At 32.6% G+C, this 19,400-nt stretch overlaps 3 protein-coding genes across 10 annotated transcripts; 2 read left to right on the top strand and 1 right to left on the bottom strand.

Annotated features, from left to right (window-relative positions):
* Positions 1-3,169: 3,169 nt before the first annotated feature.
* On the top strand, positions 3,170-8,822 carry LOC140826027 (uncharacterized). Of its 7 annotated transcripts, none has more exons than XM_073188113.1 (11): positions 3,170-3,432; positions 3,629-3,771; positions 4,946-5,119; positions 5,204-5,290; positions 5,552-5,679; positions 5,896-5,992; positions 6,093-6,170; positions 6,260-6,485; positions 6,586-6,809; positions 7,810-7,875; positions 8,451-8,822. In XM_073188113.1, the coding sequence occupies exons 2-10, from the start codon at positions 3,682-3,684 to the stop codon at positions 7,837-7,839; spliced, it is 1,134 nt and encodes a 377-aa protein (XP_073044214.1). In that variant the 5' UTR covers positions 3,170-3,432; positions 3,629-3,681; the 3' UTR covers positions 7,840-7,875; positions 8,451-8,822. The 7 variants fall into 7 exon arrangements, with proteins under 7 accessions (XP_073044214.1, XP_073044220.1, XP_073044215.1 ...); XM_073188119.1 differs by lacking the exon at positions 3,170-3,432 and adding an exon at positions 4,526-4,595 and having other exon boundaries at positions 3,627-3,703; positions 4,975-5,119; XM_073188114.1 differs by lacking the exon at positions 3,170-3,432 and adding an exon at positions 4,526-4,595 and having other exon boundaries at positions 3,627-3,771.
* A 334-nt stretch (positions 8,823-9,156) lies between these two features.
* LOC140828165 (PTI1-like tyrosine-protein kinase At3g15890) lies at positions 9,157-11,888 on the bottom strand. The gene is made up of 4 exons (XM_073191150.1): positions 11,842-11,888; positions 11,596-11,746; positions 10,319-10,581; positions 9,157-9,901 (listed from the first exon to the last, which is right to left on the bottom strand). Exons 1-4 carry the CDS (start codon positions 11,886-11,888, stop codon positions 9,223-9,225), a joined length of 1,140 nt encoding a protein of 379 aa, XP_073047251.1. The 3' UTR covers positions 9,157-9,222.
* Positions 11,889-13,711: 1,823 nt separating this feature from the next.
* Positions 13,712-16,503, top strand: LOC140828164 (auxin efflux carrier component 2). Of its 2 annotated transcripts, none has more exons than XM_073191148.1 (6): positions 13,712-15,012; positions 15,138-15,384; positions 15,603-15,688; positions 15,766-15,923; positions 16,066-16,142; positions 16,218-16,503. In XM_073191148.1, exons 1-6 carry the CDS (start codon positions 13,830-13,832, stop codon positions 16,282-16,284), a joined length of 1,818 nt encoding a protein of 605 aa, XP_073047249.1. In that variant the 5' UTR covers positions 13,712-13,829; the 3' UTR covers positions 16,285-16,503. The 2 variants fall into 2 exon arrangements, with proteins under 2 accessions (XP_073047249.1, XP_073047248.1); XM_073191147.1 differs by having other exon boundaries at positions 15,120-15,384.
* The last annotated feature ends 2,897 nt before the right edge of the window (positions 16,504-19,400 follow it).

Raw genomic sequence — 19,400 nt, 5'->3', positions numbered from 1 at the left:
AATAACAGGTTTTTGCGAAGTTGATAATTTTACTGATTTTTGCATAATCTCACATGTTTATAAAGATTTTCACATAATCTTGTATATTTATGTTACATGACTTTTATTGATATTCGTAAACTTTTTCATAGAATCTTATGAATTTTGTAATTTATTATTGCGAATTTTTTTAAAAAATTGAATTAACTATTGAACGTGAATAAATTTTATTTATTTCAAATATTTCTCTATTTCGATATAATAAATATTTACGGCAAAAACTTGTGTGAGACGGTCTCACGGGTCGTATTTGTGAGACCGATATCTTATTTGGGTCATGCATGAAAAAATATTATTTTTTATGCTAAGAGTGTTACTTTTTATTGTGAATATGAGTATGGTTGATCCGTCTCACTGATTAAGATTCGTGAGACGGTCTCACATAAAACTCACTCAATTTTTACGTATCGATTTTATGAAAGACAATAAATAAATCGTTACTAAATTTATTGCAATTAAACTTCAATTATTCAAGTCAATTCAATATGTTTATTTAAATAATTAATATTAAAAAAATACATAACAATAATTTTTAATATTAATAAATAATCAAATTTAAAATGATTTCATTCTTTTAAAATAAATTTTTGTATAAAAAATATATCAATTTTGTTTTTGACAAAATGTCAGATAAAAAAAAATAACAATTATTGGTACATGAAAAAGATAATAAGTATGTTAAAATATTTGTAATTAGTGTAATTTTATAAAATTTTATTATATTTATTATTATAGTTATTCTTATATATTCTTATATATTATTAGAAAATAATAATCAATAAAAAATTAAATTTTACTTACTAAAAATAATTAATATTTTCAATTTATAGTTCAATAAAATATAATAATTTTTTTTGTTATATAGTGTAACGATTTTTTAAAATTTTTTAATAAATATAATTTTAAATTTTATGGGAGAGTGAGTCTCATGTAAGACCGTCTCACGGATCTTAATCTGTGAGACGAGTTAACCCTACCCATATTCACAATAAAGAGTGATACTCTTAGCATAAAAAAGCATACTTTTTTATGGATGACCCAAATAAGAGACCCGTCTCACAACTACGACCCGTGAGACCGTCTCACACAAGTTTTTGCTTTTATGGGATTTTGGGACAAAAATAAAATAAAAATGTTAATAATTTGATTTTAACATATTGTTAGCAATACAAAACTATGTTTTTAAAAGTAAAAATAAAAGGAAAAATATATGGATGAGAAAATAATGAAAATTTAAGTGTTTGTTAGTACGTGAGTTTGAAATATTTCTTAAATAAATGTACATCTAAATTTTTAGGTTGAATTAAAGATATTTTTTGACATTTTATTGTGATACCTTACACTTTAATTCTTGTACTTAATAGAAGTTCATGGAGTCATTAAAAGTCTATTGACATTTTGAATATATATAAACTGTTGTAGAGTTTTTAAAAGTTAAGTTTGAATGTCACATGATTTTTTAAAATTCTACGAAAGTTTATATTGAATATCACTAAATTTTTATAGAGTATATAAAAATTTAGATTGAATACCTCTAGACTTTTAACTCAATAAAAGTTATTAAAAATCTAGAATCAATAACTCTTAATTTTTCGTGTTACCTTTTCCATATAGATACAATTAATCTTCTTTGTAAGAAATGTGTATTCAATATAGGAGATTTACATTTTTTAATGATTTAAAAGTCTAGAGATGTTAAATCAAGATTTTTACATACTCTACACAAATTTAGTGGTATTCAAAATAGACTTTCACAGAATTTTAAAAAATCGAATGATATTAAACATTGATTTTTAAACACTCTATAAAAGTGTATAAGTATTCAAATTTTCAGTAGTTTTTTAATAACTCAATGAAATTCATTAAAATATAAACATTAAATCCTAAAGTACAATTATAAAATATCAAAAATTGTCTTTTGTTCAACACAAAAATTTGGATGGATACATTACCTTGAAATAGGAATAACAATTACCACGAAAAATTACATATATATATGTGTGTATATATGTCAATTTATATTATTTTTCATTGTATGAATTTAATATTTTATAAAAAAATGATAGATTACAAATTAATTGAAAACCCAATATGTTTCTTTCACTTCAACCCCATGAGTAAAATCTTTAGGCGATTTCATTTCCGTTTTGATCATCATCCCAAATTTTTCAATCTTCCCACATGTTACTCTTTCTTGAGGTAAGAAATCTCATTGCGGAGTAAAACAAGATTTTACCGTCTATACAAGAACGAGGCCAAGACTATCTAAATGATGCAGAAAAACAGCTGGACTTCATTGATCGCCGGAAGGAGATTTGTGAAATCTAAGTACCAGTGGGGTGGTTTTTTGAATCATGGCGGATTGAGAAATGTTGAATTAAGAGGTAGTGTGGTACAGCTCATCTAGTATAACCAAAAATCTTTAAAAATCACCTTATTACAATTTTTTTTTTTGCTTCAGACATCACAAGAAGTATCCTTTCTATGTTGGGTTGAAATTTATGACTCGTGTGCATGGATTAACTCCTTGGAGAAACCGTTTACTACCCCACAAAAGAAGCTAATTTTTTCAACGGAATTTACCAGAACAATAGTATATACTAGATAAGGAGAATTAAAGCACGATCATATATATCACTCGAGTCTTGAGAAGGAGATCGTTCGAACGCCGTAAAAACTCTTAACCCATAAAAAATTTGGTTTTGGAAGTCAAAAGAATTACACTTTGGAAACAAACTGATGCTTTCACGTGTTACTTTGTATTCCGAGCGAAAAGGATATTCTTGAAGTTAATAATTCAATTTCTAGTTAAAAGCCAAAAACTATGAAGATTGAAAACATGATGAATGATGGAACATGACGATATGTTTTACATATTTCAACTGATTTAATTAGATAATTCGAGCCAAAAATATTTATTTAGATAGGATTGATTTAAATGGTTCGCTCTAATTTGAACTAAAAATATTTATTTAGCAAAAAACACTAATTAAAATAATATAAAAAATTCGTGCATTATTAATTTATAAAAATTTTATTTTATTTATCTATTACAACAAATCCATGTCATATCAATGCACAATATATCGAAATATTATTCATATACAATTCAATATTTCCTAGCTAACTGTGTGGACCCACACGCCAGCTGGTGTGAATCTATTGGTCTCATGCGCCACTCTGCACAAAGCACCCTAAATACCTCGTCTCCTCGTCAACCGCTCAACCGCCGCCGCCACGTTCGGCCATTTCTCGCCGTCGCCGCTCCACATATCTGACGCAACATCTCTGTTCACTCCCTCTTCCTACATCGCCTTTTTACAAAGATCGGCGGCTTGCAGTTTAATTTTTGAAATCTAAATAAAGGACTCCGATAGAGGTCGCGGGGAAAAGGTAACCACCGTTCACATCCCATCTTGCGCGGTTGAAATATTAATTTTTTTTGTAAGTTTTGTTTAACACTTATTTTTATCAAAGATTTGAACTTTGAAGGCTAGTTTATAAAAAAATTCTAAAATTTAATAAATAAATAAAAATTGTTTGACGCATTATATGTTAAACTAACCCGAAAGTTATGTTTGACTTGCAGATATCCGACAAGAGTCCAACTCCATGTTTGTATGGATGTAATCTGAGCCACGGATGCGGCACATATATTCCATCGGTATTCTACTTCGTACACTGGATTGTGAATCACGCTTGCATTATATAGTTCGACAGTTGAAGTTGCAGGTTACTTTTCCCATTATTTAATTTTGCTGACATTTGAATGGTACACATGTATTCTAGCAATTGGAGAGTTAGAGTGGCAGGTTACCTTCCCACTAATTTACCGGCTTTTGAATGGACACGCATATATCTTAGCTTGGCTGGGGAAATTGTAGGTTGTGCCCGGAATGTGGTGATATTTGGTTGTGCTAGTGGGAAAATTAGTTTCTGGGATTTGTTAGATTTTGATATTGCTATTTGTGTTTTCTTAGTTGTCTCTTTAAGATAATTCTTCCTTTTGGTTAGTGTCAAGCTTAATTTCTTGAATTTCAGAAGGCGTAAACTGATTTTCTGTCCGAGGGGTGCTGGTTTTGTAGGATGTTCATGCTCGTTTTAGTGTAGAGTTGTCTTTGATTTTGTAGATATGGTTAATTTAGTAACATAGCTATTGAAACATTGATGATTGACTTGTTTTACATAGTTTCTAAGCTAACCAAACAATAGAATAAAAATGAAGTAGGCTATGAGAATGAACAAAAGTAAGAAACAATGTCTGTCTTGCTTCCCAAATATAAAAAAGCAAGTTAGTCATTTTGTCATTCGTTAGATATAGTTTGTAATGATGGTGTTAATTTTGATGAGAATGGAATGCACTTGCGAGTAGACTGAAGGTGGCAGTGAACAGGATTTATAAAGTGTGTTTCATGTTTGATAATTTTATGAAGAGTAAAACAATGACACATATTTTTACTATCTTTTTATCTGTTCTTATGTACAGCTTATAAATGGGGCAATGGGTCAACAAAGTAGCCCAATTACACGTGCCCTTTTTTCTGAAATTAATGCTGGTACATAATTTTTTTCAGAGAGAAATTTTTTGAAATTGCATAGTCATGATTGAATCAAGTGAGATACCCAAATATCATGTAAAGCTTCATGCACAAGTCAACCTTATGGAGCAAATAAGTTTTACTCTCTGATTTCTGACTTTTTATATACACATTAATAATGTAAACTTAGAAGCATCAACGATGAAAGAGATATTCTAAAACTTAGGTATGATTGAGGCTATTTGTCTATTTTTAGTATATATTCTTAGTCTTGAAATTAGCATATCATTTGGAAAAATAATCAACATACGCTGCAAAATAGCTATTTTATTCATTCTGTTATTATTGATTTACTATTTCCTTCTCAGATTTCCTGGGTTTCTATTAATTTATCCAGTGATGCACAAAATGTACGAGTAAATACCCCGATATTTACAAACATGAAGAATGATAGCTGCTCTTGGATGCCGTTGGTTGAGGAATTGACTTTTCCTGCAAATTCGGTACCTTTCAATAGCTGCCATGCTTCTACAATTGTAGAGGTGTTTCTTGACAACCAAATTTCTTATCAGATACCTTAGTCATCAAATGAATGTTATAGGTTGATTAAGTTTTTATTCTGTTAGGTTGACAAAGATCATTTTTTGGTAGCTTATTTTGGTGGCACGGCAGAGGGAGCACCCGATGTTAAGATTTGGATGCAGACTTACAAGGTGCATGAATTTACTTTATAACTTGTGCATTTGTCCTTCTTTTCTTGAAACCAGTTCCACTTGTTCGATATTCAGGAGATAATTTAAGTGTTTCATTTGCAATATTTGATGTAATTGTTTGTCCTTCCCGTAATTCCACTGAGAAACTTCAGATGAATCACTTGTTTATTTTGAATTCAAGTTACAGGAACCTTATTCACATCCCTCCTTTTGTGGTCGATACCCTTTGAACTAATCTTATATTGCTAAATGCGTTTGCAGGATGGTTATTGGCACTCTCCTGTCATTGCTGATGAACAACCTAATGTTCCTATGTGGAATCCGGTGCTATTTAAACACCCTTCCAACGAGTTGCTACTATTCTATAAAATCGGTCAAGAGGTTCAAAAGTAATTCTTCGAGCCTAGACCTTGTTCCTTTCATTTCAGTCGTTCTCATTCTCACTAATTTCCAACGGAAAGCAATTTCATTAGTGACAAAAAATTATCCACGTTTCATGGATTAAATGTTAATAATTTGGTGTCACAATCCACAGGGCTTCAAATTGTAAATGTACATCAAATTTACACTTGATTCTTTTTCCTTTGATATGGTTTGCTATTTAGATGGAGTGGATGCATGAAGAGGTCATTTGATGGTGGCATTACTTGGTCGGAGAGACAGCAGCTTCCTCCTGGTATATTGGGACCGATTAAGAATAAGGTATAGTCACGTTCATGGTGCTTGTGCCTGTTACAAGGCAGTTGATTCCTTGATATTCATATGTCCCCTTCTGTGACTTGAGATGAATTTTGATCTACAGCCTATTTTGCTAGAGAATGGAGATTTGCTGTGTGGATCATCCGTTGAGAGCTGGAATTCATGGGGTGCATGGATGGAGGTTGTGATAACTATTCTATCTCAGGGTCGTGTTTGAAAAAATTCAATGAATCTTCAGTGGCTGACTTCTTCTGTAATCTTGTTGAGCAGATAACTTCAGATTTGGGTCTGTCGTGGAGAAAATATGGGCCAATATACATTAAAGATATGTCTCTTAGTGTAATTCAACCTGTTCCTTACCAGACTGCAAATGGAAATATCCGTGTTCTCTTGAGATCCTTTGACGGGATTAGTAAAATCTGCATGTCAGAATCTTGTGACGGTGGCCATAACTGGGATTACGCAAGGCAAACTAAACTACCAAATCCAAATTCAGGTTTCAGCCTTACTAGATATATCCAATTGTGTAATGGCACTGTTGAAAGTATTTGCTCCAACAGTTTTCGTTAATCATATGTAGCCTTATTCGTGAATAGGAATCGATGGAGTGAAGCTTACAGATGGGTGCCTTGTCCTTGCTTACAATACAATTTCCCGAGGTGTACTCAAAGTTGCAGTATCTCTAGATGATGGGGACTCGTGGACTGATGTGGCTACCTTAGAGGATACCCAAGGAATGGAGTTCTCTTATCCTGCTGTAATCCAAGCAAGTGATGGATTAGTTCACGTCACCTATACATATAATAGGGCACAAATCAAGGTAATCAGATCGGAGATACAATCTTTGAAGTATTTTAATTTGATACTTCTTTGAGTTTATCACTTTATTTGGTTATTGTCAAATATAAAATAATGTGGCAATTAGTTTAAGCTTTGTGGCTAGTGATTCACAGGTGCACATGGGTCTGATATCTGGCCCTTTTGTCATTTTGGTTAATCAATCCGACTTGGTCTGAATTTAAATTCGATCTATATTTTATCGGGCTAATTGCACTAACAGGTGTGAAACCCCCTGAATATGCTAATATATCCTCCATTTTTTAAAAATCAAGAATATTTAACCCCTGTTTTTAAAAAAAAAAAAAACTCAAGTAAATTTATCCCGTTTGTATGACTGATTTTTGCAAACACAGGGTTTCAAATGCAATTAATTTTGTATAAGGGGTTTTTGCATTCTTGAATATTTACAGAAGGTGCCGATGTTGATGTAATTTGCCCATATGTTATCTGCTAAAAGAGAGTATCTACATAATCTAATATTTTGCTTCTTTTTTGGGATTGAATATTAAGACCGTTTGTCACTACTGATTTTTAGTTTATGATAGTCTCACTAGTTTTCGATCAGTCTTCTAATCAGTTCAGATAGTCTCCCCAGTTCAGATCATACTTCAGAAAAGTTTTAGACTTTTCTTGAGCACTTTTAGTTTATATCTGTTATCATATTTATACCGGATTTATTATCTCCGTTCTCTACTTGGTATCAAAATTTTCAGGTCCTTATAGGTAATCACCCCTGATGCTTTTGCGTCCATGGATATTTTAATACCGTGGCTACAATTTTTTCACTATCAGCTAACATGCGAGAGGATGTTACAAATTTATGGTTGCCCATTTCCCATGGCCATTAACTTAAATTTTTGAGATTTGTGGTATTTGAATGTTTATTGTATGGCTTAATAAATGAATCTTTGTCAATGAATTTCTTTCTTTTATATTTTTTTTAACAGGAATCTGATCTTTTGCTAGTATTTATGTTTCAGCATGTCGTGTTTCAACCAACCAAATTTTAAGGGGCACTTTGATGGCGAAATGTTTTGGCTAGAGAGGTATTTTAGTTCTATTTTTACCAATTTGTAGCTGCGAGAATGAAATCTCAAAATTTCCTAAAATTGGCTGACGAGTAAGTGGTACTGAGTTCCAAACCATGTTTGGTTATAAACCTTAAAGCACTTTGATGAAATACCATTTGACAAGGAAGGTGGATAACATTCGACAGAAAATGATTGTTGAGTTGAAATCATTCCTAAGCTACAATCAGGATGTGAATCAAAAATGGGTCCGAAGTTTGGATATTGATCCAGCATCAAGTCTTAAGCAACCTGAGAGCAACCTGAAGTTCTCCCTTGTACATGGCTACATGCGAGGATCTCTTAAGAGAGAAGGGAGTACTGGCCACTGGGGTATCATAGTGATGCAGCTGAAAACAAACGATTTTCTTTTAGAACCTTTGGTGGCATTTGTTCGGACTGTTACTATTTTACCTCGAAAACATTAAATGGAACATCGAATTCTTGTCGAACAATTTAGAAGCTTCTGTCTGTTAGAATTTTCTGATCAAGGTATTGAATTATTTTTTTATATCTTGACCTGGAATTTTCCCCACATCCTTGTATTTTTGCAGGCGCATAAAACGCTCAAAACTAGCCATATTCCCCAAGTTTTTTTCTATGTAAAAGACGACTGCCAGCCTACACAGCTTTAGTCAGTGGGGCGAAATTGGAAGCAACCCGGAGTAAACATCCCTCTACTTGACCCAAATAGCGACTATCTTTGTGTTACTTGTTAGAAAATGCAAGTTTTTGTTGTATTCTATTGTTTGAAAGCTTGATAAACCTTGTAAAAATTTATGGATGTTCCTTGTCTGTTTGTTGCATTTGATTTCTTGGGTGAGTGGAAGCTTGCTTCAACAATTGAGCATGAATCTCTTCCGTCATGTTAATCATGTACTCAATGTTAACGGCTATACGTACAGTCCGTTGAACTTTTGTTTCAATTTTCATGTGTAGCATGATCCCACTTAGTTCTAGAGTATTCCCCTACTCTAGAATTAAAAAAAAAGGAAAAAAAAAAAAGAAGTCCCAGTTTTCAACAAATATAAATTTACCCTGGGGCCAAAAGTCCGACATATACAAATGTTGAAACATCAAGTTTCTTGATTGAAACAGTGGAAAAACGTACTAATTGTGTTGACATGATCAGCCACCAACATTTTCAATGTTGACATAATATGAATTCCATGAAGATAATTAATCACCTCACAAATAATTATAAATCAAATTGTTTTTACCAGAAAAAGAAAACACGAAAAAACAAGAACCATTGCCCTTAAAGTCCCAATGCATTCTATGACAAAGTATACATCAAGATAATAGCAACTGAAGTTTGATACATGCTTATATCTTTTTTCCATAACCTCTGTAAGTATCCTTCATCTGCTGACTCTCCAAGGCACCGAACACGCCGTATACGCTGCTCTCGTCTTCATAGACATTATGTTCGTTGTCACTAGCTTGATCAAGATCCATCAAATCATCCCCGTACCGAAAACTTTTAATCTTTGCATTCGACCTCTTGGGATTTGGCTCCTGCCCTTTAAGAAGGCTCACCACTTCCTTCATAGTAGGCCTTTTCTCTGCCTCAGTTTGAACACACAATGCAGCGACATTTATCGTCCGTATCAACTGATTTTCATCGAAATTCCCTCTTAGCCTAGGATCTACGAGATCTCTAAACCTCCCTCTAGTTATGAAGGGCTCCGACCATTCCGTGATGGTCCGTTTAATGCCACCGGGAAGCTTCTCAATAGGCTTTCTTCCGGTGACAATCTCTAGCAGCAGAATTCCAAAGCTATAGACATCACAACTATCGGAAACCTTTCCCCACATGGCATACTCAGGAGCGAGGTATCCTAACGTCCCTTTTACCCGTGTCGTCATGTGGCTGACACCTTCTGGGATCAGCTTGGCGAACCCGAAATCTGCTACTAATGGCTCAAAATTTGAATCCAGCAGTACATTGCTAGCTTTGATGTCTCTGTGAATGATATGTGGTGTCACCTCGTGGTGCAAGTACCTAACATTATGAGAGAATAAAAACACGTTATTTCGTACAAATAATAAATCCTTCACTTACACAAACTTTTCATAGGAAAGAGTTCTTTGAAAATATATTTTAAAAAAAATTAATCAAGAAACACAGAAAGGTTTGGTTATGTTTTACCGATAAAGACATTGTTTTGCCTCTAGATATCTAGTCATTCCAAAATATGGAGACGAATGAAAATATGTTTTTGGAAAGAATCAAAAAACATTGTAAGCATTTTTCCAGTGTTTCCTATTAATGAAAACATTTTTTAGAAGGATTAACAGACAATATTGCCTCATATGTTCAAGAATTTCAAGCTCAAGAGAACGACTGTGGTCCTCGGCTCGCCTCTTTGATTAGGCGGCGCGACTAATTATTCGAATGTTAGCGTAACAAGAGTCTTACAGCAAGCCTTCAGCAGATCCAAGTGCAATTTTCATTCTCTTCTTCCAATCAAGCTGAACCTCACCAGCAAACTGGCCATGTAAATGAGACAGCAAGCTGAGATTCGGCATGTAATCATATACGATGAGACGTTGATCGCTTCCAGCACAGTAGCCTCTGAGGCCTAACAGATTCTTGTGTCTCACCCTTCCAAGTACCTCAACTTCCACTGCGAATTCCATTTCGGCTTTTGAATTCATGGACTTCAATTTCTTTACTGCAATCTGCATTTTTTATGTACATGAAAAAATTATAGAAACTTACCTACAATCCCAATGAAATATAGATGCTCATATCCAAATTAAAAGGTCCTAATAATTAAATTTTCTATCAAAATACATTATATAACTTTTCATACTAAAACAATATAATTTCTCAAACAATTGAGAAATTTTGATCTCCAAGATGCTACTGGCTTAATTGATCATTTGATGATTATGTGAGCAATTATATTTTTACTTTTTATAGATTAATCTAATTTGAAATTAGTTGATAGAATACAATTTCTAACTTAATTTATTCAATGGCATAACATGTCTTAGATTGCACATGTGATTACACAAATAGAATTAATTTTTCCTGCATGCCCTTAACAAATAATTTATATAATCTACCACAAGAAGTTAAACGGTACAAAATTAAAGAAGGGGGTTGTGATAAGCTAATATCAAATTAGGGAGTGTTTGCAATAGATTATTGTATTTAAAAAGTGACTAAATTTATAGACTATGAAAAGTGTGAAAAAATCAGAAGTGAGTAATTTTTTAAAACAAAATTGAAAAGCTGAAAATCAGAGGTTAGAGCTGTGTTTGATAAATAATGTATTATAATACTAATTTGTTATTGTAATCACTTTTGTATAAGCATGATCAACTTCCCACCAGTTTCTGGATTTCAATTAATTAAAAAGAAGCTAAGTCAAAATCTATGTTTAAGAAACACATAAAACTGATTTTTTAGGCCAAAATCCAAAAATCGTTGTTTTTTTTTTTTGTGATTGCAAAAACTCACTATTGTAGAATCGGAATCAACATATCACCAGCTTCTTGATTTCAGTTAAATTAAGTCGAAGTGAACACATAATATGGTTTAAGAAACACATACTGGCGATTTTCACATGAATCTCAATTTTTTGGTTTTAAATATGTGACTTTATTATAAGAGATTTTTTTAAAAAAAAAGTCTAGTACTTATTGATGAATTATATGAATATATATCCAAAGAATATGAAAGTTTACTTGAAGTCCATCCGATGTTTTGCCCCAATACACACTTCCAAAGCCTCCTTCTCCGAGCTTGTAATCTTCACAGAAACCATTTGTAGCAGAATGCAGCTCTTTGTACGTGAAAATTCTCCACGTATTGCTATCTCCTCCACTGAATGTCAGCCTAAAAAATCCCAAAAAAATTTAAAATCTGAAACTTAAGATAATAAATATTACAAAACAAGATAAAATTGAATTATAAGTTGTTTTTGAACGTGCCCTTCGTCGACTTTTTCTGAATCACAGCAACTGAGGGATGATCCCATTGTTTGGTTGGTTTACAGGGTTTCTGAGTCTGAAGTCGGACAAGTTTTCTTAAAGATTATTTGATTGTTTTTAAGTGTTATTTTCACTGATGATGCCAAATTCGTCATCTTCGAACTTGCACTGCCGCCCTTAGCCGGCGGAGCTTGTTAAGTTTGAAGCAATATATATTTTGACTGAATTCTTTTTTGCAAATTAGTTGATTACCAGGTGATTTAATATATACATACTTTGGCCAAGTTGTCCATATATATGGTGATTAAACAAAGTTTTACGTCGCCAGATTTACGTACTCGAGATATACAAAACTATATGTATGTCAGTTTGTATATAAAAATTTCACGGACCCGCATGGAAATAAATCATCTCATGTAGAATAGATAATTAATATCTCACGTCATGTAGGGAAATTTTATATGTAGTATATTTTTTGAAATAGTTAATTTATTATGAATGAAATCGAAATATTTTGACTATAACATAATTTATTTATCATATTTTAGAGGCAAATTTTAGATTGGTTTCGTGTAATATTAAAGGGAAAAAATAATTAATTCGAATTTTTTAACTCCTCTAATTCTCGAGTCATCATTATAATTAGAGTGAATCTCATGTGAGCACGGATCTTAATCTGTGAGACGGGTCAACCCTACCCATATTCACAATAAAAAGTAAAATTCTTAGCAAAAAAGTACTACTTTTTCATGGATGACCCGAATAAGAGATTCGTCTCACAAATACGACATGTGAGACCGTTTCACACAAGTTTTTGACTTATAATTATACTATGTGGACCCCACACACTTTATTTAAAACTTCACCAAATGCGAGAATTCCACTAGAGTTTCATTAATGTGAAATAATATTTTAGGTGTAACATATAAAAATACAGTGCGAAAACAAGATTGACATATGCGTTTATAGAAACAGATTTGAACTAAATAGCAAGGAAAATAATAATTGAAAATAAGTCTAGATTTTACCAAATAAAAAAACAATAAATAAACAATCAACGTCAGTGGCGTGGACACATGATACACACCCGGGCTAAAAGCTCGGGTGACCCAATTTTTTAAAAAAATTAGTATGTAATTTTGTATAATTTTGGATTAGTATGATATTAATTCGAATAGATTAATTTAAAATATTAAAAGTTTTAGAGTTGAAAATTATAGTAAGTACGGGTAGAACTATATTCCTGGTCCACCGCTTATTAACATAGAGAATGATATGAAAAAAATATGGGAATAGTTGGAACAATTAATTAAACTCTTTAATTATCGACGATTGATGTTTAATTTGGCTCGACGACTCACTAAATCGTGACTAGCTCTTGTCAATCTTGTATCATGGATACAAAACGTATGAAATTCTTTTTGCCATTTGGCTTTGTAAGGAATGAGGATTGAAAATTCAGCCGTACGATGGAGTTAAATTTTAATGATGGAGTTACAAAGCTGGATTATCGCGATCATTTAGTCAAATTATTATTGTTTTCTGATGGATATTCGTAGTCAAATACTGCATTTTAGAGAGCACAATACTTCAGTCAATAGTGCTTAATTTGTTTACAGTGTGTATCAGTTAAGCTGGACAAACTAACATCAGTTGTATTGTTTAAAAGTTTGTAAAAATAAGCTGCAAATAAATTAATGATCCAATTTTCATTAATTTTTTTTATAAAAAACATTAACTAGTACTTTATTGTAAAAAATTAATGAGCTCAAATTAAAAATAAAATCAAGCATAACAGTACCTCCTCAAACATATATTTTAAACCTTTTTTTGCTGCCTCACTTGCATGTGATTAGGATCTGTGCCTGCCTTTCACTCTACATTTGTTTATCCTTGTTCTTCTCTACTGTATTTTACTGATCTTCCCTCTCATATCCAAGAGATTCTCTGCACTCAAAATTTCTGCCAAAAACTTGTTGAACGCAACCATGATCACCGGAAGAGATATCTACGATGTTCTTGCCGCAATCATCCCATTATATGCAGCCATGATGCTTGCCTACGGTTCAGTTAAGTGGTGGAAGATCTTCACCCCGGATCAATGCTCCGGAATCAATCGTTTCGTCGCTGTATTCGCTGTCCCGTTACTCAGTTTCCACTTCATCTCCACCAACAATATCTACGCCATGAATTTCCGCTTCATCGCCGCGGATTCACTGCAGAAAGTGGTCATTCTTGGGGCCCTTTTTCTCTGGCATGCTTTCAGCAAAAATGGCAGCTTAGAATGGATGATCACGCTTTTTTCGCTCTCCACTCTCCCCAACACACTCGTTATGGGAATCCCTTTGCTCAGGGCAATGTATGGAGATTTCTCAGGCAATTTAATGGTACAAATTGTGGTCATGCAAAGCGTGATTTGGTACACATTAATGCTCTTCATGTTTGAGTACAGAGGAGCAAAGCTTTTGATAACCGATCAGTTCCCTGAGACTGCTGCCTCCATAACTTCATTTAGAGTTGAATCCGATGTGATTTCGCTTAACGGGCTCGAGCCGTTGCAGGCAGATGCAGAGATAGGGGATGATGGAAAGTTACACGTGGTGGTTCGGAGGTCGGCTTCCGCATCGATGATCTCATCTTATAACAAAGGAATGCATTCTACAACCATCACACCTAGAGCATCAAACTTGACCGGTGTGGAGATTTACTCGGTCCAATCGTCCCGGCAGCCGACTCCCCGTGCTTCAAGCTTCAATCAATCGGATTTCTACGCCATGTTTTCGAATAAAACCGCGAGTCCTAGGCATGTAGGCGATGTTTTCTCTAGGCAGTCATCGAAAGGGCCAACACCAAGGACTTCGAACTTAGAAGAGGAGATGACGAAGCTTGGGAGGAGGAGATCGGGTCCGAACTCTGATCTTTTAAATGATGGAGGTTTGCAGTGTTCTTATCCACCTCCGAATCCTATGTTTTCTGGTCCAAGGAAGAAGGAAAGTGAGAACACTAACAGTAGTAGTACCAATCAAAGCAAGGAGCTTCATATGTTTGTTTGGAGCTCAAGTGCTTCTCCTGTGTCTGAGGAGAATATGAAGAACGCTGTTAACAAAGCTGCTTCAAATGAACTTTCAACCATTGATCATGTTACATCACTGGTAGAACCAGGATTTGGAGGTTAGGGTGGCAAAATCTTTTTGTTAAGTTTTTGAAATCGTAGGAGCCCCTTTTTCTGTACATTTTATTATTCTATTGTGTGCATGATTAATCATTGTTTCTGATAGAAAATGGAAGCCCTGCAGGGAAGATGAGCAGTGCAGATGATCACAAAGAGATCAAGATCGAGGACGTCACTAAGTTTCCGAGCAGCATTTCTCCATATTCATGCCATAAGAAAGTTGATGAAGGAATATTAGAGAAGAAAACACAAATGCCTCCTGCAAGTGTCATGACTAGGCTCATACTTATCATGGTTTGGAGGAAACTTATAAGGAACCCCAACACTTATTCAAGCCTTATAGGCCTTATATGGTCCCTTGTTTCATTTAGGTATAGCCAGCCTGAACATTTTCTTCAATGTGAAATTATGAAAGTTCGACTCGAGCTCAAACTCAATCCTCGAAGTTTCGACTAGAAAAACATTTTGTTACATCGAAAACGCTATACTCTTGCTCATCTTGGCTCGTGTGTATCCCTACTCCGATCCCGTTAAAAACCCTTCCTATAACACAGAAATTAACTAGTTTAGTTTCCATTGAATGACACAGGTGGAACATTGAAATGCCGTCGATTGTTAAAGGATCGATATCGATTTTATCCGATGCAGGTCTTGGCATGGCCATGTTCAGCCTAGGTAATTACCTTATATTATTATTGTCATAATAAAAAATAATTTTTTTTAGCATAAAAGAAGTAATTTTGCTATGGCAGGTTTATTCATGGCTTTGCAACCAAAGGTGATAGCTTGTGGGAGATCAGTGGCCACATTCTCAATGGCCGTGAGATTCTTGACAGGTCCAGCAGTCATTGCTGCCACTTCGATTGTCATTGGTCTTAGAGGAGTTCTCCTGCATGTCGCAATTGTTCAGGTATAACTGAATCCGATGTTAGCTGTTTTAGGTGTTCGAATTAATATAATTCAGAACTATGAAATGAACTTTCAGGGGATCGTCTAACTAAAAATTATAACTAATTATATTCAGTTTTTTCTTCTGGATATTATTATAACAGGCTGCCCTTCCTCAAGGAATCGTTCCATTTGTGTTTGCAAAGGAATACAACGTCCATCCCGACATACTAAGCACTGCGTAAGTGTTATATATATATATTTATTTATTATTTAATTTGAATGATTTCTTACAGTGTTTAATGGTATTTGACAGGGTGATATTTGGAATGTTAATTGCATTGCCAATTACGATTTTATATTATGTACTTCTGGGGGTGTAATCCGAGGGAAATTAAAGGAGGATGCATGCCAAGATTCAAGATGGATGGACTAATTTATTGTTTGAATTGGAATCAGTGCGATATTGCTAGGAAATCATTTGCATGTGCTCTTCTTCATCTTCATATTCAAATGCTTTTTAATTAATTGTTTTTTTTAGTTCTTCATTTAATTTTATATGATTTTGCAGGAAATTAAAGAATTATAGATTCAGATAGATATATTTTAATGAGATGGTGAAATAGAGTAGTACTTTAATGCATGTTACCAAAGATTGATATATGGTATATTATTTTAATAATTAATTGATGATTATTAGTCGAAATTTGTTTATCAATTACCTTCTTAATTTGTTCATATATTGTAGATTAGGGTATAATTAATTGATTAATTAGTTGAAAATTTGAGCATCCTTCATTTGGATTTTCACAAGTATCTCTATTTAAAAAAACAAAAAACTCTTTATTTGAAATGATCGCATAATAACTAGAGGAGTAAATATCTTGTATAATAGTTTCATTTATTTATATAAGTGAGGTAGATGTGTCGACTTGATCCAGATCCTGCAGTCGAAAATAATTTTTTTCACATAAAAATAATCAGTATATATTACACAATATATTTTTGAAATAAAAATTATTTTTTTACGATCTAATATGCATATATTACAAAATGTTTATTCATAACATTATTAACAAAAAATTATACTTTTGCAATGAAAATTTGGACGTAATAATTAATATATTTTATGGGCTAGGTCATATCGAAAAATCGTCTAACAAAATTGACACGTGAAACGATCTTATATAAGTTTTTGTGATAACAGAGAAGTTGTATGTATTTTACGTATGAATCTTGCATCATCATGACTATGATCAGTATATATATAAATAAAAGTCATCCAACTTTTAGTATCAGTATAGTAGTAGGAAAAATTATATCTGTGTTCCGGTTTAGCATCATTGTGATTATGATATTTTAAGTAGCCAAATTTCAATATTCATTTGTTATCTTAACTTATTCAATATTTTAGTCACTTTTCATGTACGGGAATGTTAATGTCGTGTTAGCAGGACATCAACTATTGAAGATTTGATGTTAGATATTACTTGAGTATCAAACACTGCACCAGTACTCCCAATAAAAAAAATACTAAAATTGTAAAACAAGATTAAATAACGAGCTAAAGTTGAAATGTAATGATCTAAATTACCAAAATCATAATGAGCTCAACTCATTAAAAGACCAATTCCACAATCCTCCCTTAGTATTAATCAACATTCTAGCACCATAAGATATTTAGATATCAGATTTTTGATCCCCTGTCAATGGATATGCGATCAAACGGACTTTTTTCTTTTAAAAAATAAATAACATAAAGCGAAAATATCGGATTTCTGTTTTTTTTCTTTTACCATAAAATAATTACTTTGTGTAGACAAAAAATCTAAATTCCGACAAGATGCAAATGAAAGATACCCGTTGAATTTTCTCATAATTATTGAATTTTAAAAATAATGGTGGCAAGATCTTGTAAAGTCAAACAAAGGGAGGTGAGTTGAATTTTGATTTCAAATTATTTAATTCCATTTATTTATATATCATGACTTTGCTTTTAATATCACCAGCAATGGGACATTTATTAATCTGACACAAGATTACTCATCGGTGAGCTGATATTAATTTAAACATTTCATGCATGTGGAAGCTGCATCGTATGACTACATTAAAAAAATTAATTGTACTTTCGAATATGATTAATTCATATATTTTTTTAATTTTATTATACATCCGTACGTAAAAAATAATAATTATATCCCCTATTAAAAAAATTGATTTTTGGTGTTCTATTCGCTTAATTCTATCACGCCTAATTAATATCATGTAATATTTGATGATTAAATAAGAGAACGAAAAAAATCATGAGAATTATAATGTTGAATAGGTCGAAAAGAGCTCTAAATAATTTGCGGTTAGGCGATTTTTAGATTTGTAACGGTAAGACCACAAAATAATGATCATCATAATTTCATAGAGAAATTGTCATGAACCTCTAGTATCAATTTACACGCCTTGTATGCTTATACAGCCAGAATAATTATCCTAAAAGTAAAAACTTGTGTGAGACGGTCTCACGAGTCGTATTTTGTGAGACAGATGTCTTATTTGGGTCATCTATGGAAAAGTATTTTTTTTTATGCTAAGAGTATTACTTTTTATTGTGAATATCGGTAGAGTTGACACGTCTCACAGATAAAGATTCGTGAGACCGTCTCACAAGAGACCTACTCTTATCTAAACATGATAGTTTTTTATTATTTTCAAATTACTTTTTTTTTATTGCGAATCACTCATAAATAAAAGGTAATATTTTTAGCATTAAAAATTAATATTTTTTCAAGATGACCCAAATAAGATATCTGTCTCGCAAAAACTATGTTTATATTCTTAGCTTTTAATTAATTGTAACAAGTATACATCATTTTTTCTTATTCTAAAATTGACCTAACGACTTCAAAATTTTTATCTATGTTTACATTCCAATAAAAAACGTATTTAAACTTTAAACTAATATAAGCTAAACATCATCGTATATTATTAGGAGTAATTTTTATAATTTATATAATATTGAACGGACACAAATGCTTCTTCCTAGTACTCCTAAATTTTCACATCGTGTCATATGTATTAAAGCTTAAATAAATCGGGTTTAATATTATTTGGCAGTTTATAATATATAATTATTTACATTTTAAATCCAAATTTTATTGAAAATGCTTTTTAGTAGAGAGGGGTTGCAAATGACTTTTGGAAAGAGAGATATTGCCATAATACATATTGCCTTTTCATTCTCGGATATTTGTCTCTATGGCGAATGGGCAAAATTCAAAGCCAAGTTAGGTCAAATTGTCCCATCAACACCCTCGTTAATGACAATCCGAACTAAATACGTTAAACGTTTTATTAAAAATTATAGTTGATAATAACGATATAATTCAAATTTTTTAAATTATATGATAGTTAAAATATTATGGCTTGATCAATCTATTTATCAAAAACAATTATCGCACTCAACAAAAAATATTCCAAAAAAAACATGATCAACACTTTTTTCTTC

The sequence above is a fragment of the Primulina eburnea genome, chromosome 3 (genome assembly GCF_022965805.1).
Source record: "Primulina eburnea isolate SZY01 chromosome 3, ASM2296580v1, whole genome shotgun sequence".
Classification (NCBI taxonomy): Eukaryota; Viridiplantae; Streptophyta; class Magnoliopsida; order Lamiales; family Gesneriaceae; genus Primulina; species Primulina eburnea.
The sequence above is the reverse complement of the archived record's forward strand: the minus strand, read 5'-3'. Positions and strand labels throughout refer to the sequence as shown.